The sequence below is a fragment of the Mobula hypostoma genome, chromosome 13 (assembly GCF_963921235.1).
Source record: "Mobula hypostoma chromosome 13, sMobHyp1.1, whole genome shotgun sequence".
Lineage (NCBI taxonomy): Eukaryota > Metazoa > Chordata > Chondrichthyes > Myliobatiformes > Myliobatidae > Mobula > Mobula hypostoma.
The window spans coordinates 24241802-24258544 of NC_086109.1; the positions used below are offsets into that span (position 1 = coordinate 24241802).

A 16743-nucleotide genomic window follows, 5' to 3' on the forward strand; every position below is an offset into this window, starting at 1 on the left:
GCAGACGGTCAAATTTCCAGATGGACGATAAACAATTTCAATTGGTAGAGTACTGAAGAAGGATGCTATAACATCATGTTTCTTGGCCACTATACAAATGCAGGCCTTTCTCTACACGCCTGAAATTTGCAATAAAAGGGGGAAAATCCATATCTATTCCGTCAGCAAAACTTTCACCTGTATGACAGGATCTTTATCCATCAGCACTCTTGTTTTCCTCCAATATCCATAATCTAAAGTTCACCTAAAGCCTTCCCAGTACCCACCCCCCACAACCCCCCCCCCCACTCCACCACTCTACCAGTGTTGCTTACTCAGACTGTCTCCTGGTTCAAACTTACTGTTTCCTTTCTCATCTTCCCTCCCAATCCCTGTTGCTTCCTACATCCATACAAGTATCTGAAATCTCTGAGCTCATGCAGTTCCTGGCTTTAACATCTCCCCATTCCCTTTATTCCATCATTACCTCATATACTCTGGACCTTCCTCTTTAAACCTTTAACAATATCTCCTTGAGATGCTTCTCCAAACTTTTGCTCATAAGATGTTCTATTATATTTCTTTGAATTAACGTGGAGCATTTTGCCACATTACAGAGGTCTTGTTCATGCAGTTGTTTTCATTGATGTACTGAGGTCTGGGCGCCCAGGTTCAGTTCTGCTCTGTGTTTACCCAGTGTGTATCAGATACTAATGATTTGCTCGAACACAAAGTTAAGAACCAGTCCAAACAGATCACAAACATCTAAACTCAGGCCAAATGGGTGACATGTTAGCATAATGCTACTACGGTGCCAGCAACCCAGGTTCAAGTCCTTCCATTGCCTGTACAGAAATTGTACATTCTCCCCTTAACCAGTAGGTTTCCTCTGGGACTTCTAGTTTCCTCCCACATTCCAAAGGCATAAAGATTGGTAGGTAAGTAGGTCACGTGGGTGTAATTGGGCAGCACAGGCTCGTTGGACCAGAAGGGCCTGTTACAGTGCTGTATAGACATAACCCGAACTAACTTGACCATTGCCAGAAGGGTAATTGTCCTGAGGACCCCATGCTAGACAACACAGGAGCCCAGCCATTACTGCAGGGAAGAAGGAACAATGCGTAAGATGTGGTTAGTGTGACCTGTCCAGTTTAACCTGCCCTGAATCCAAGGATTTACATTTCTCAGACGTGGCCCAGCCTGGAATCTGATGCGAATAGATTAATCTAATAGATGCTCAAGTCAGTAGCCAGGATCTACCAGCTGGATAAGTACACAGCACAATACAGGCCATTTGGCCCAACAGACTTCTTGTCACCCAGTTACCGCAACTAACCCTACTCGCATATGATTCCTCACTCACTTCTTATTCAAAACAGAGAAAATTTACAAGGATGTTGCTGGGATTTGAGGACCTGAGGTAAAATTTGAATAGGTTAGGACTTTTTCCCCTGGAATGTAGGAGAAGAAGGGAGATTTGATAGATGCAAACAAAATTACTAGAGGTATAGATAGGGTAAATGCAAGTTGGATTTATCCGCTGAGGTTGTGTGAGAATAGAACTCTTCTGGTAAAATACCTACAAGTTTGGACACAGCAACTTCTAAGGAGCCAACCAAAGGTGCTATTGCCATTTTAAAAACGTTTTTTTTTATGATCACCAGGACTTGCTGGACGGTAAGAACTTAAAGTAGTGCAGGTGCACCACATTAATGAGTTGCTCATTGGCAAAGAAACTGAAGGAGCTGGACTTGGTGAGGATTGTTCTGCTGCATGTGACAGAGAGGTGTTGGAGTAGGTGCGCAAGAAGGCATGCAGTCTAACAGTGAGCAATTGTCTCAGTCACTTTTCCTGTGATCACAGGACCCTGTTAGACGTTGTTAATGTGGAATGCCGCAAGTCCGATTCATTGTTTTATTGGGACCTGTGTGGCCTCGGTCATAGCAAGTACTAGGCCTCAAGCCACAGCGTTGCCTGTTTGCAGCTGCCCCATAGAGAGGTTGAGTTGGAGTACTCCACTGGAGTGCCGGAGGCGGTGTGATGTGGCATGCATGCTGGAGTTGCTACTGGCCCCCACTGTTCACTTGGCAGAAAACAAGGTGTATTATGTTCGACTGCTGACTGCTGCAACATTCATGTACTCAGGGACTCGGACTTTTTTCTGTGTGACTATTTTACTGCTGTCTTGTATGTCCTGCTAATGGCTGCTGGTACTGTGTTTTGCACCTTGGCTGCGGACCAGCACTGTTTTGTCTGGCTGTGTTCCTAGGAGTTCATGTATGGTTGAATGACAATTAAACTTGAACTTGACCTAGAGGCCATAGGTTAAGGGTGAGAGGTGAAATATTTATGAGGAAAATGAGGGGAAACTTCTTCAATCAGAGGGTCATGCGAGTGTGGAACAAGATATCAGCAGTAGTGGCGGATTGGGGTTTGACTGCAATATTTTAGAGAAGTTTGGATAAGTACATGGATGGGAGGGGTATAGGGAGGGGGATATAGTCCAAGTGTGGGTCGATGCGAATAGGAAGAATAACGGTCCAGTATGGACCAGATGAGCTAAAGGGCCTATTTCTGTACTGTAAGACTTTATAACTCTGAAACAAAAGGAGTCAGTGGCTGAAAACTCTCCAGAAGGTCACGATGGCTTGGATCTTTACACTCTTTGGGGAGAGAGAGAGGAAACCAGGAAGGATGAGCAGAAAGAGGAGAAGCTCTTAATATTTACAAAAATACAAATCAATAAACAAGCCACTTCAAGCTCAAGTAGGCACTTGAGTTAAGTGGAAAGTCCCTGGAGTGGAGAACAATTTAAAGAGTTAGAACCAGTCTGAGACCTTTAGCAAGTATGGAATCCCTGTGTCTAATCTGAGTGATCCATTACCTGCACACAGCTGTTCTCAGCTGCTGAACCACTGTCTCCTGATCAGAAACATAATCAGCCATGAAAAGCCTGTAAACGTCTCTCTGTAGAGAGCTTTCTATATTCCTGTTCCTTCACAGAGCAGCGTATCAAAGTGTGACACACTGGATTGGCTCAAGGGATAAAATAGTATAAAATTCAGTCAGCAATTTGTGTATTATGAATTCCAAGATAAATAGTGGACACTTATTCATGGGTAGTAAACCCAAGGCGAAAGAAGCACAGTGCAGCCTGCTCTGAAAATTTAAATTCTTTGCATCTTTTGCCAACTCTTTCACATTCATTCAGACTTTGCACTGTGGTACAAAAAACAGTGTGTTCCTCTGCTCCATTACTCCAGTAAACATGTTGTTATTACATCCTCATGCACACATATTGTGCCTTTTGCATTGTGTAATATCCCAAGGGCCTACAGTACCTACAGTATAAAGAACCTATAGGACAAGCAACCATAGCTTAGTTGAGGAGATAGCATGTTGTTAAGTAGAGAAAGATAGGAGCATAATCAGGCCATTTGGCCCATCAAATCTGCTCTACAATTTCACCATGGCAAATCACCTGCCTTCTCCCCATAACCTTTGACACTCTTATCAAACAAGAACCTTTCAGTTTCTGCTTTAAATATACACAATGACTTGGCCTCCACAGCCACCTGTGGCAATTAAATTCCACAGTTTCACCACCATCAGGCTAAAGGAATTCATAGAGTCATAGAGAAGAACAGCACAGAAACAGGCCCTTTGGCCCATCCAGTCCATGCCAAAACCACTTAAACTGCCTACTCCCATCGACCTGGAGAATTCCTCCTCGTCTCTGTTCTAAAGGGACATCCTTCTACACTGAGGCTCCCCTACGATAGAAGACATCCTCTCCACATCCACTTCACCTCAACATTCCTCTAGAAACAGGGGAAATGTAGTTTAGGAATGGATTTTGAGAAATTAACTGACAAAAATGATCACTAATGACAGAACCAAGAAACTTGCACAATGAGGCTAGGACTGGAGGAATACAGGCATCTTGAAGCATGAGCGGCCCAGAGGAGGTTTTAGGAGCAGAGGAGTGTGAGACCATGGCAGGATCCATACATGAAGGTGAGACCAGCTCCCTAGGTTATACACTCAAACTTGAAGCACAGGCACTTAGTGGAAGTGCAGGGCCAAATCAGCAAAGTTTCAATTGCGCTTCTGAGCATCTCTGCTGTCCAGTCTTGCAGAGGTTTGGTTCTGATTGTGTTGGAATCAGTCCAGTCCCAAAGCAGGATTGGACAAAACTTCCAGGGCACAGCTATTTCAAGTAAAAATATTCTGCAAAATAAATGCAAAGCAACACAGTTCAGCATCTTGGAACACTAAGAATAAATAGTCTTACACAGTACATTCACTGACAAGATACCATGGACCTGAGATAATGAGGGAGGGGATGGGTGGCTTGAAGGAGCAATATTTAGCTTGGAAAGGGATAAATCATTTTCATGTTATTCTGGGATTAGGAATTCTGTGTGATGGGAGGGGACGGGAAGTGATCTGGCAGATTGGAATTCAAAGCTTCAGTTGCTCACTTGCCAGGTCAGGTTTATTTTGTGCTGGGCGTGTTACTCAATGAATGGACTCAATTTCAAAGTAGATTTTGCATATCAGGATTGTAGACCTGTTTATATGGATAGGCTGTGATCCACAGGTCTTTGACTGCGCCTATTTCACATGTACAGAAACGGTTCCTCGGCTTTTAATGAAGTACACAGGCAAACTGAATGTATACTGCCAGCTACACCGGTGAAAAAGGAAAGCTTCCTGCGTGCATGTCTGAACTGTACATCATCCCTGAAGCAGTTAACAGAGTAGCCAGGGGTGGCCATTAATATGGATAGACTCTTGAGCACACAATCAAATGGGCACTCCTTGAAGTATCACAAACATGAGAAAATCTGCAGATGCTGGGAATCCAAAGCAACACACACAAAATACTGGAGGAGCTCAGCAGGTCAGGCAGCATCTATGGAAAAGAGCAAAGAGTGATGAAGGGCCTCGGTCCAAACCGTTGAATGTTTGCTCTTTTCCATAGGTGCTGCCTGGCCTGCTGTGTTCATCCAGCATTTTGTGTGTGACACCTTGAAGCATGTTCCTCGCTGGCTGGTTGACTTTTTTTTCCAATGCTTATTAGAACCATAGAACTTTACAGCACAGAAACAGGCCTTTTGGCCCTTCTTGGCTGTGCTGAACCATTTTTCTGCCTCGTTCCACTGACCTGCACCTGGACCATATCCCTCCATACACCTCTCATCCACGTACCCGTCCAAGTTTTTCTTAAATGTTAAAAGTGAGCCCGCATTTACCACTCCATCTGGCAGCTCATTCCACACTCCCACCACTCTCTGTGTGAAGAAGCCCCTTCTAATGTTCCCTTTAACCTTTTCCCCCTTCACCCTTAACCCATTTCCTCTGGTTTTTTTCTCCCCCAGCCTCAGTGGAAAAAAGCCTACTTGCATTCACTCTATCTATGCCCACCATAATTTTATATACCTCTATCAAATCTCCCCTCATTCTTCTACACTCCAGGGAATAAAGTCCTAACCTATTCAACCTCTATTCAGAGGGTTAAGAGTTCATTTCTCACTCTGGAAACTTGAGCCCGTAATCTTGGTCGGCACTCACAGAATGGTCCTGGCAGAGGTACAATCTTTCAGATGAGATAGAGACATAGAGCAATACAGCAAAGAAACAGGCCCTTTGGTCCATCTAGTCTATGCCGAACTGTTATTCAGCCTCGCCTCATTGACCCTCATCTGGACCATAGCCCTCGACATTCCTTCCATCTGTATGCTTAACCAAATTTACCTGGGGGTGGCATGGTGGGGTTAGCAAAGGCTTTACAGTGCCAGTGCCTTGTGCTTGCTTCTCACTGCTGCCTGTTAGGAGTTTGTACATTCTGCCTGTGATCTCCTGGGTTTCCTCCAGGTGCTCTGGTTTCCGAAGGCATACTGGTTGGTAGGTTAATTGGTCATGGTAAATTGTCCTGTGATTAGGCTAGGATTAAATTGGGGGTTGCTGGACCCAGTGGCTTGAAGGGCCGGGAGGGCATATTCCACTCTGTATCTCAATAAATAAATGCTGTAATCAAACCCACATCCTTCACTTCCTCTGACAGCTCAGTCCACACTCGCATCACCCTCTGAGTGAAGAAGTTCCCTCTCATGTTCCCTTTAAATATTTCACCTTTCACCCTTAACCTATGACCTCTAGTTCTAGTATTACCCAACCTCAGTGGAAAAATGTCTGCTTGCATTTACCCTATCTATACCCCTCATAATTTTGCATAGGTCTATCAGATCTCCCCTCATTCTCCTGCACTCCAGGGAATAAAGTGCTAACCTATTCAACCTTTCCCTATAACTCATATCCTCAAGCCCCGGTAACATCCTTGTAAATTTTCTCTGTACCCTTTCAATCTTATCAATATCTTTAAGATGCTGAATGAAGGTGCTATTTGAGGGGGAGCAGGGGAATTCTACCTCGTGGAGACACAAATGACTACTGAGGCCGGAATCTGGAGCAACAAATAATCTGATGGAGGAAGTTAAACAGGTCAGACAAATCAGACAACATCTGTAGGAGGAAAGGAAATGTTGGTGTTTCGGGTTAAAACCTTGAATCAGGACTTTATTAGTTTTAGTGAATATTAGTTCAAGTTAATATATATTGCCCAACTAATTTCACTAAATTAGATTGCTCCTTCAAAAATACTGTATTGGTAGTTAGTGCGGTATCCTCTGCTCATGAAATGTGTTAAAAAGTTTCAATTTCTGTAAACATGTGGCTTCAAACTGCTAGCTGCGTCCTAATGCATCCAAGTACTGTTCAGCCCTTGTTATTTTGTATCGACTTGCATTGGCTCCAAGTTAAGCAAAGAGTGGATTTAAAATTCTTCAGTTTTGCCTCAAACTCCCGCATTGTTTCCCTCTTCCCCTTCTGCTTGATCTCATCCAGCCACTCCAAGAATATCTTCACTGTTCCCATTCTGGACTGTTGCATATCCATGAATTTTGTTGCAACACCACTGGAGGTAGCGCCTTCAGTGACCAAGGATCTGATTTGCAGGATGTCACCCCTAAGCATTTCTGCCTCCCTACCATTCTTTCCTTCTTTAAGAGACTCACTAAAACCTGCCCCATTGATGAATCCTTTGGTCACCAGCCCAAATATTTCCTTTTGGTATTCAGCGTCAGCCTTATAAGGAAACAAGTGATTTTTTTTGCTGCATAGAAAGTGCCATAAGACCACAAGACATAGGAGCAGAATTAAGCTATTCAGCCCATCGAATCTGATCCATCATTCCATCATGCCCGATTTATTATTCCTCCCAACCCAGTCTGCTGCCTTCTCCCTGTAGCCTTTGACATCCTCATTAATCAAGAACCTGTTAGCCTCCACTTTAAATATACTCAATGACTTGGCTTCCAAAGCCATACATGGCAATGCATTCCACAGATTCATCACCCTCTGGCTAAGAAATTTCTACTGATCTCAGTTCTAAAGTGACATCCTTGTATTCTGAGGCTATGCCCTCTAGTCCAAGACTGCCCTACTATAGGAAACATCCTCTCCAGTTGCACTCTATCTAGGCCTTTCAACATTCAATAGGTTTAAATGTGATCCCCCTCATTCTTCTACACTCCAGTAACTACATAACTGTGGAAGTTGTTGTTGTTGAATTTATTGCTCTTATGAATGCAAATATTCTTTTTCTAACGCTTGCTCAGTGCATTCACGACTTAAAATCTTGCTAAGATTCATAGCCCCTTTAAGAATGCCACAGTAAAGTGTTGACTGGAAAGTGAGGTCACATACTGCGGATTCCAATTGGGACTGTGGATATCTGGAATTCCCGGCTCCTGTCAATTACCTACAAACAAAGGCACATTCAGAGATTTTTTTTCCCAGAAAGATGGAGAGTGGGGATGTTTATGTGAAATACCGTCAGGGTCAGAACCTCTGTACTGAACAAGCATGCCAACAGATCACAGTCTCTAGTGAGCTTCATTCTTATGGCCTTTTGTTTAAGAGTTACCAGCAGAACAGAGAAACCTGTCAGATCAAATCTCCACAGAGGTGGAGAGGAAATCTTACTGAACACTATGGTCCAAGGATAAGCTTGCTTAGATTTTTGGCAACTCTATGCACTTGTGCTCGAAAGGAAAGAGAGAGAAGAGACATATAACATCACACGGGATAGCTAATACCTTTTTAAAGGAACAACTTTCTTTCTTAACTAAGAGCTTTATACCGAGTGCTAAATCAAAGATTGCAGTACGAATACGATGTGACTTTCCTTCCTTTACTCAGTTTAACAATGTCTCGGCACTGTGGAGAAAATGATCAAAAGCCCTTCTGAAAGTCAGAGGCGTTGCCTTCATGGATGTCACTAACATTTGATAAGAGCCAGTGGCGTGAACAGGACACACACAAAATAGCCATGTATTGTTTCAAGCTCATTCTCCTGCATCGCCTTCTAACTGATGTGATGGAAAAATCTGGTCCTACAGAGGGTAGATTTAGTAGCTGGACACTTTTACTCAGCACTTGTCTAAATCTGAGTACAAATTTCTTGTTATTGGCCAAGAACATTGAATATTGATCATTCCAGAACAGTTCAGGCCCTTTGGAACACAATATTGTGCTGACTTTTTAACCGTACTCTAAGATCCATCTGACCCTTCACTCCCACATTCCCCTCTGTTTTTCTTTCATCCTTGTGCCTATTTAAGAGTGTCTTAAATGTCAGTAATGTATCTGCCTCCACCAGCAACCTAGCACTCCAAGCACCCTTCACTGTGTAAAAAAACTTATGCTCTTGCTCCAATCACCTTAAAATTATGTTCTCTCATATTAGCATTTCTGCCTTGGGAAGAAAACTCTGTATATCCATGATCTATGCACTTTTGTCATTTTGCAAACCACCATCAGTCAGCTCTCATCTTCCTTCTCTCCAAAGAGAAAAGTCCAACCTCGCTCCGCCTATTTTCATCAAACGTTGAAGCAACAAACAATCTACAGGTGGAACTTAGTGTGTCAAGCAGCATCCATGGGGCGATGGGGGGGAGGAGGAGGGGTAAGAGAAATTGTAAATTTTTCGGGTAGAAATCCTGCGTCACGACCTTTCTCCCTCAGATAGTCCTTGACCTGCTGAGTTCCTCCTCCAGCATATTGTCTATGCCTCCAGGTTCCAGCATCTGCAGTCTTTTGTTTCCTACTAGTTCCGCGTGAGGAAAATGCCCAGCTTACTCAAGCCCAAGGAAGTAGAAATCGGAAAGCTAAGGGTTATCATGGTTACCACTATGTAGCCAATCAAATCATGCTGTTTTGCTCATAAGGATACAGGAGAGATTGTTTGACATTGCTCGGCTTTCAGAGACCTAGGGTGCTCATATCTACAGATTTGACATTGCTCATATCTTTAGAGTCCTAGAGAGCTCATTTCTGACCTCCAGAGCAGCCTGGATTACTACAGTTCTCTCTGAGTTAACTGCTAATTCTGTCTTCCACCAGGAGCTAACTTGCTTCCAAATTCCACTGTAAATGTATCATAGGGCCACTTCTACATGCTTCGTCATGCTTAAAAGTCACCACTTGCTCATTAGAATGTGACTGCTCTTTCAAGGAGCTGGCACAAACACAATAGTCTCCATTTTGCTGTAAAATGCTGAGATTAGCAAGAGCTTGAGCTGTCACAAGGTGCACAGGAGATAAACGGAGTTCCTCATGCACAATGCGCCTTGAGCTGCACGCGTGCGTGACACGATCTACAGGAATACAGAACAGACTTATGCCAAACTTCATGGAACGTGGCAGAGCTCTAAATATGAGAGCGCACTGGGACTAACACTGATTCCTGGTGACAGGTGTGTAAGTCCATCCACACGGTGTAGAGGTGTGACACGCATTTTTTCACATGGCAGGCTAATTTCTGGTAATGCCTGCAGAAAGGCCTTTATGTGCTTTCCTCCGTGTGCTGCACTTCTGCAGAGTGCTTAATGCAATGTCTTAAGCCAGTCCACGAATCGGACAGGCTATGGCTAATCTGTGAGTTAGAGGTGGAGGATCAGAAGCTGGGCTTGGAGTTGAAGTCAGGGGAGAGGAATACATCAGGGAACTGATTGTGCTTTGACGTGTTAGGGGTGAGTTTTGGAAGTTGAACTGACATCGGAGAAGGATAGGTGGTGTCAGGATCCAACCAGGACCTGTGATACATCTATGGAAGGATTTGCTGGAGAAAGTGGTTGAGACTGATACAATATCAATATTTAAAAGACATTTGGATAAGTACATGGATGGAGGGGTTTTAGAGGGATATGAGCCAAATGTGGGGATACGACATTAGCTTGTCGGGCACCATGCTCAGCCTGGACCAGTTGGGATGAAGGACCTCCTTTTGTGCTCATTGACTTAATAACAAGGAAGTCCGAATGGAGCCTGGGCAGGAATCACTGGGGAAAGTGCACTGGTGATCATGGGATAGAAATTTGCTCAAGGCCTGTGGACTGAGCAAGGGCAAGGGGAAAAAGGTGAATCAGTGGCAAGTAGTTCTGCTGATTATGGTTATGGGGGAAGGAGCAAGGAGGTGGCTTTGGGACTGATAATATTTGATAATCAATAGATGGGGATGTCAAATGAAGGCTTTCATTTAGTTGGGGTGGATGATACAGTACATTCGGCTTGAGGAGAACATATAAGAGTTATATCAAAGAGGACCCACTTGAGTTGGGTTGCCAGTGCAAGGCAGGGACCTGTTCAGAGAGGCCTCTTTGAAATTATTCCAGGATAACAGCAGCCTGTGGTTACTCAGGGAATACCCAATTAAAAACATATTCAGAACAATGTGACCTAATTTCATTGCCTTTGCTCTAAAGAAATCTTGGACTAGGAATGATGTCACTACATGAAAATCTCATAACTGGATCAAACAAGATTTGTGTTTGGTTGAATTTGCCACCTGGTCCAAAACTGCTCAGAAATTATTACAGTTCTTTCCATTCCAGAAGTAACTGGATTTCATCTGCATAATGCTGTCCAGACAGCAACTGAATTGTTAGACCAATGTCTTTGGTGGAAGTAAAAGTGGACAGTTATAAAATGAACTGTCATTCACTATCAATGAACTTACACCTTTTCACTGTCATTACTATTGCTATAGTGGGTGTATAGTCTGTCTTGCCAATTAACACCCATGTAGATTTTATGCTTGATCTGTGTACCCTGCCTCCAGAGGCAATTAATCACAAGAAAATATTCAGCCCTCTTCACTGGAGCTGAATAGAGGATGGTTGAAGATTTGGATGGTTTATTCCACAGCTGAACTGTGCTCTGTCTGACCTGGGAGTGTTTGATGCAGGAGTGTAGCGCAAGTGTGTGGTAGGAAAGCGTAACAAGAATTTCACCCTGTGTTTAACCAATATTCCTTCAAGAGGACGACAGCCTTGTCAATTGGTTTGGAGCCTTGAATGCCTCAATGACCTGGAGAGCTAATGTTGGCTGGAGACAGGGTCAGCCATGCCAAACAGGTGAAAGGATAGAGGCCAGACTAAAAGTCGTCCACCCGTCCTCCAGGATTGGAGATTCAGCTCAGGGCTAACAACCCCGAATGTTGAAACAAAACTATTACAGAAACAGCAATGAAGAATCCTTCTCCATCTGAGGGTGATGGTACCCCGAGTCTCCACCCGGGATTTGGGTGACTGACAGTAGTGAAAACCGACAGGAAGGTACTGACATGATGAACGAAGCCCTGAACACAGCCAGAGATGGAGGACTTCATTGTTGCCCGAAACGCCAGAGACATACTGGGCAGTAAGTAAGCAAGTTTGATCAATATCGTTGCTGTCCTGGTTGTATTTAAAAGGACAACTTAGAGCAAGCTTGACTCTCTGCCAGACTCAATCTGAGGAGTGCTTGATGAATGTTGAGGGAGTGGGGGAGTGTTGCAGGTTGATTTGATGGCTCTCTGCATCATCTGTTCATCTATCCTTGGACCTGGTGAAGCCAGATATTCACAGGTGCATGCAGAAGACCACCGAGTAATCTGTCTAGACATTTGCTTTCATGTGTAGGTGTTTCTGGAGAGGATACACGTTGTGTCCATCAGTCCATTGGAAACCTTGTTGGTTCAGAACATACCACAAAGATTGGAGATCATCTTGGACATCAAGGATAAACTTTTAAGTTAAAAAGAAGACAGATAGAAGAAAAGCACAAAACCTAGTTCTGGGATAATAATTAAAATAATCTATGGGATAGGACATGAATTTGTATTGTAGAGGCCTAAGGACTCTTTGATGGGTTGTGTGCAGTGATCTTTACTTGGCAATTATCTGATTTATGAGAGAAAGAATGGAGATGAATTTTATTTTGAAGAGTTAATTTTTTTCATCATCAGAATAATCACAAAAATAATCACCAAACTGTTTCTATAAGCCTCAAGGATATGAAGCAACACTTTATTTGATGCTTTACGTTAGACAGTGCAATTGCCTGTGTGTACCCTATGCATCTCTACGTCTGTGTTACCTATTACTCCACTTTAATTGTGGTCAAATAAATAATGTCATGAGATGGGCATTTGACTGTTGTGAAGAAATGCAAAAACAAACTGATTGTTGCTGAGTATTACAATCCCTGATTATATCACCACATTCCAGCACAGTAAAAAAGCAGCCAGCTGTTTAAATAATAATCGCTCATCCTCCACTGTCACAATTTGCACACTGATCTATTCAGATTTCAATTCCCCCCAGACTATTGGAATAAAAGAGCCAACAAAAGCAAAATATTGAGTAAATACTTGGCCAACATCTTGGCCTTCAGTCAAGGTGACCTTTCAATGTGCTGGGCTCAAGTCTCAGAGGTCCTGGAGGTTAAATGGAAAAAATGATAATAGGGCTTTCATTTCTGTTAGTCAAATAATTCACCTCAAGTAATCATTTGATTTCACTTTATGTCCCAAAGGTTGATGCCACAGGATTTAATGCTACTCCTACAACAATAACAACTTGAATTTATTTAGTACCTTCCACACTGAACAATCTTCCAAGGACCATTGCCTGTTTCTCTATTATTCACTTGCAAAGAACAAACAATGGGGAAAAAATCCGACCATCATTTCTTTAGAATTTTACTTCAAAGTTGAATGTAAGGTAGAAAATTATACAGGAAAGCTGTGGTTCAATTTCCTACATGGCACTTTGGAAAAAGTCACGTATATAAAGAAAATGGTGCATTTATAGATGTGCTCTTGTGAAGGAGATGTTAAACTATTGCTTCATCTGCTCTTGCAGGTGGATAAGCACATTACCCGACACTGGTTTGGGCGACAACAGGGCAGTTTATTGCAGTATTCCATTTTGTACTAGAATATCGAATAAAGTATTGATCAACAGCAAAGATCAGATTATCTGATCATCATCTCATGAGACCTGAGGGATTTTGCTATGAGGAGTTCGGCTACTGTGTTTCCTGCAATACATATGTGCCTGCACTTCATTGGTCCACTAGTACCTGGGGCATTCAGGGCTCATGACAAATGCCAATGAACAAAACATTTTTTTGGCCATCCTTTTGTTGCTCCCCAGAACTAAGTGGGTCAACTTTATGAAATAATAGTCTCTGGTTTCTTAAGGTTGTAATAGCTGGGGGTGGTAATGGAGATAAGCTCCTGCTAAGTATTAAATGCTCCCAGTGGCGTGCGCCTCAAATAGCCTCTGACAACCAAGTCCAGCTCCTGGCGTTCACATGTGGCTTAGCTACTAACCCTGGCAGAACCACTTCTAGTGACAGGAGAAGGGGCAAAGGCCGGTTACCGGTGCCTTAAAACCAGTCACTTCAGGCAGATGGGGCTCATCAGCCGTGGTTGGCAGCTCATCCAGCAGAAAGAAAACACTGATCTCAAACCGCTGCTGCCTTGCGGCGATACCCACTCATGGGGAAGGCTTTGGGAGTAAACCCCAAGGGAAAAATCTGGAGCTGGAGTCCCTGTGTTGAGTTGGCTGAATGGTAATTCCTGCAACGCTGCTGGTGCCAAACTACATGGCCCTCCACTGTTCCTTTGCATTTATCAGATGTGTGGAGAGGGGGAGCTTGCTACATGGTCAACAGCTTGCTTTCCATATCATACTGCCTCAGTTTACATATCTGGACAGCTACAACAGCTAAGGTGCTTGGAAGTAGGTACAGGGAAGATGTCAAGGATAAGTTTTTTTACGCAGAGAGTGGTGAGTGTGTGGAATGGGCTGCTGGTGACAGGGGTGGAGGTGGAAACGATAGGGTCTTTTAAGAGACTCCTGGATAGCTACATGGAACTAAGAAAAGTAGAGGGCTGTGGCTAACCCTAGGTAAGTTCTAAAGTAAGTACATGTTTGGCAGAGCGTCGTGGGCCGAAGGGCCTGTATTGTGCTGTAGGTTTTCTGTGTTTTCTATGTTTCTGTCCATGTTTGGCCCCGATTGACAGTGACCTCACTCACTCACTCAGTGTCTGCCGCATCAGTTTGCAATAGGTCTCCTACTTTCACTTAACATACTAGGTCAAAGTCTTTGGAAATGGAAAAGAATCCTCATTAATAGGAAATGGGATCAGATAGTTACTACCACTGATTTACAGATGGTGTCTTCAGTGATGATATTCTTCTATCACAGACTGCAACAAAAAAAACAGAGAGAAGAAGGAACCACTCTAATATATCTCTGTTCATTTAGACATGTCGGAACAGATCTGAGTGTTCAGCTCAGAAGATTTGATCCTGGCTGCAGTTCAAGGTAAATAGGAGGAAATGTAGGAGTCTAGAGTTTGTGTTTGAGTGAAATATAAACTTTAACAAATCTCACTGATCTTAATCTTGGGTATCATCCAATCACACCTACAGGAAGGAAGATTCTGACGGTTGGAAAGGCAAGATGAGGGATAAGTGAACATTTTCATTGTTAAATCATGCAGAATTGAAAAAAAAAGGTATTATTAACATGCTGTACGTCACACACAGTTCATTTACAACCCCTATTTAAACACAACACAGGTTCTGTCCGTGCACTTTCCAATCAGAAACCATAAGAAATAGCAGAAGGATTCAGCGATATGGACCGCTAAGCTAACTCCAATATTTAATACCATCAATAAACCTTTGCAACAGCTGCCCTTTCCTACTTTGGGTCCAAGTACCTTGTTTCCATTAATATCCAAGGATATGTCGACCTCATCATAATTAATGGCTGAGTATCCATAGCCTTCTACGGTTGAGAACTTCAAAGATTCTCAGGACTCTGCAGAAGATACTTCTCATTGCTGTCCAAGATGCCTTAGGACAAGACAAAGATTCCCTAATTTTACATTCTTCAGCTAGGGATTAACATTTACTCTGCCAGGCCTCTAAAACTTTTACTTTATCGACAACAGCTCTCATTCTTCAGACTCCTTTGAGGATAGGTCCCTTCTAAACTGGATACCACTGAAAACAAAATAGCTCTTGTTTTAAGCGATCCAAACTATAAGGAACACATTCCTTCTAAAATTCTCCTTCAGTCATTTTGTTAGCTTTTTCCAGGTTCCTTTTCAACTTGAGTCTGTTTGAAAAATATTGCCTCATTCGCCCCAGGCTAGTGGGACTTGGGCATGGAGCCAGGCAGACTGACAGAGCAATACTCTCCACCCTCTGCTGACTGGAAGATCACTGTCAACAGTGGAGTCAGGGCATCTCTCATAGGTTTAGTCTAAAACCCAATGGATGTAAAACTATTGAGATTTCTTCCTTCCTTTTATCAGTATCCTTGCCTAAAAGGAGAAAAGTGGCAGGGTGTTGGAGGAAGGGATAAACATTGCAGGAATGCTTGGGTCTCTGTTTCATTATTTTTAAACCCTTTTGCAGCCACCCTGCCAAAGTGATCGATCGTTGTGTGAGCTCCCAGCAGAGGGTCATAATTGCAGGCTTGTAAACACTTCATGAAGTGATGCCATGCAAGAGAGCAGGTCTGTCACTGTACATATTCCCCTAGCGCAGATTGTGTCTCGCCTCAGGAGTCCAGGTCATTTTCCCATCAACCACAGCTCATTAGTTGATCATATTACATGCAAATTAACAAGAAAGAACAACAAAACCTACCTGAACTTGCTGCTGTTGCAAATGCAACAGGTCCACAGGGCTCACTTCACCATTTGCATCCCCATTCGAACTACCTTCTCGACCTCCACCGTCTGACTGGCTGCTTAAACTACTAACTCCGTTCTGATTGGCTGAAGTGCTTCGTATTGCCTCTGATGCAGACTCCACCATCATGGCTTAAAACCTAAAAGGGGATCACAGTAAAAAATAAATATTTAATCAACTTTCCCCGTTTGCACTTCAGTATATTCACAATGCATGCAAGTTAATATTTTATAGATATACAAATCGTAGTATCTTATAGCATAGTAAAGTTGTCCTTCACCCATTAAAACAGGGGTTCCCAACCTTTTTTATGCCATGGACCCCTACCATTAACCAAGCGGGTTGCGGACCCCTGGTTGGGAACCCCTGCATTAAAAGAACTGCCTAGCCGATCTCAATCCTTAGCTCTTTCCCCATAACCCTTCAAGTATTTAAAAGTTACTATGGAAACCCTTTCCCACAATATATTTCACATCTGAAAAACCTACAGTGTAAATTAAATTCTATTCATTTTCTTCTCCATTCTAACACTGTAATCTGAAAACTGGGTTCTATGGTTTCTTCCCGCTTTTCCAGAGGAAGCTGTTACTGTTAATTGTGGGAAACACCAACATTAAGTCTTTTTTGAAACTTCTCTGCCTAAAGGAGAAGAACCCAG

General features: G+C 43.0%; 1 protein-coding gene across 2 annotated transcripts in view; it reads right to left on the reverse strand.

The window, feature by feature from the left end:
• foxp4 (forkhead box P4) overlaps positions 1 to 16743 on the reverse strand; it is a 398372-nt gene that overhangs the window by 276803 nt on the left and 104826 nt on the right. For both annotated transcript variants that reach the window (XM_063065460.1, XM_063065461.1), the window contains exon 2: positions 16041 to 16224. In XM_063065460.1, coding sequence (XP_062921530.1) covers positions 16041 to 16214 — 174 coding nt within the window. In that variant the 5' untranslated portion in view covers positions 16215 to 16224. The remainder of the gene's footprint in view (positions 1 to 16040; positions 16225 to 16743) is intronic.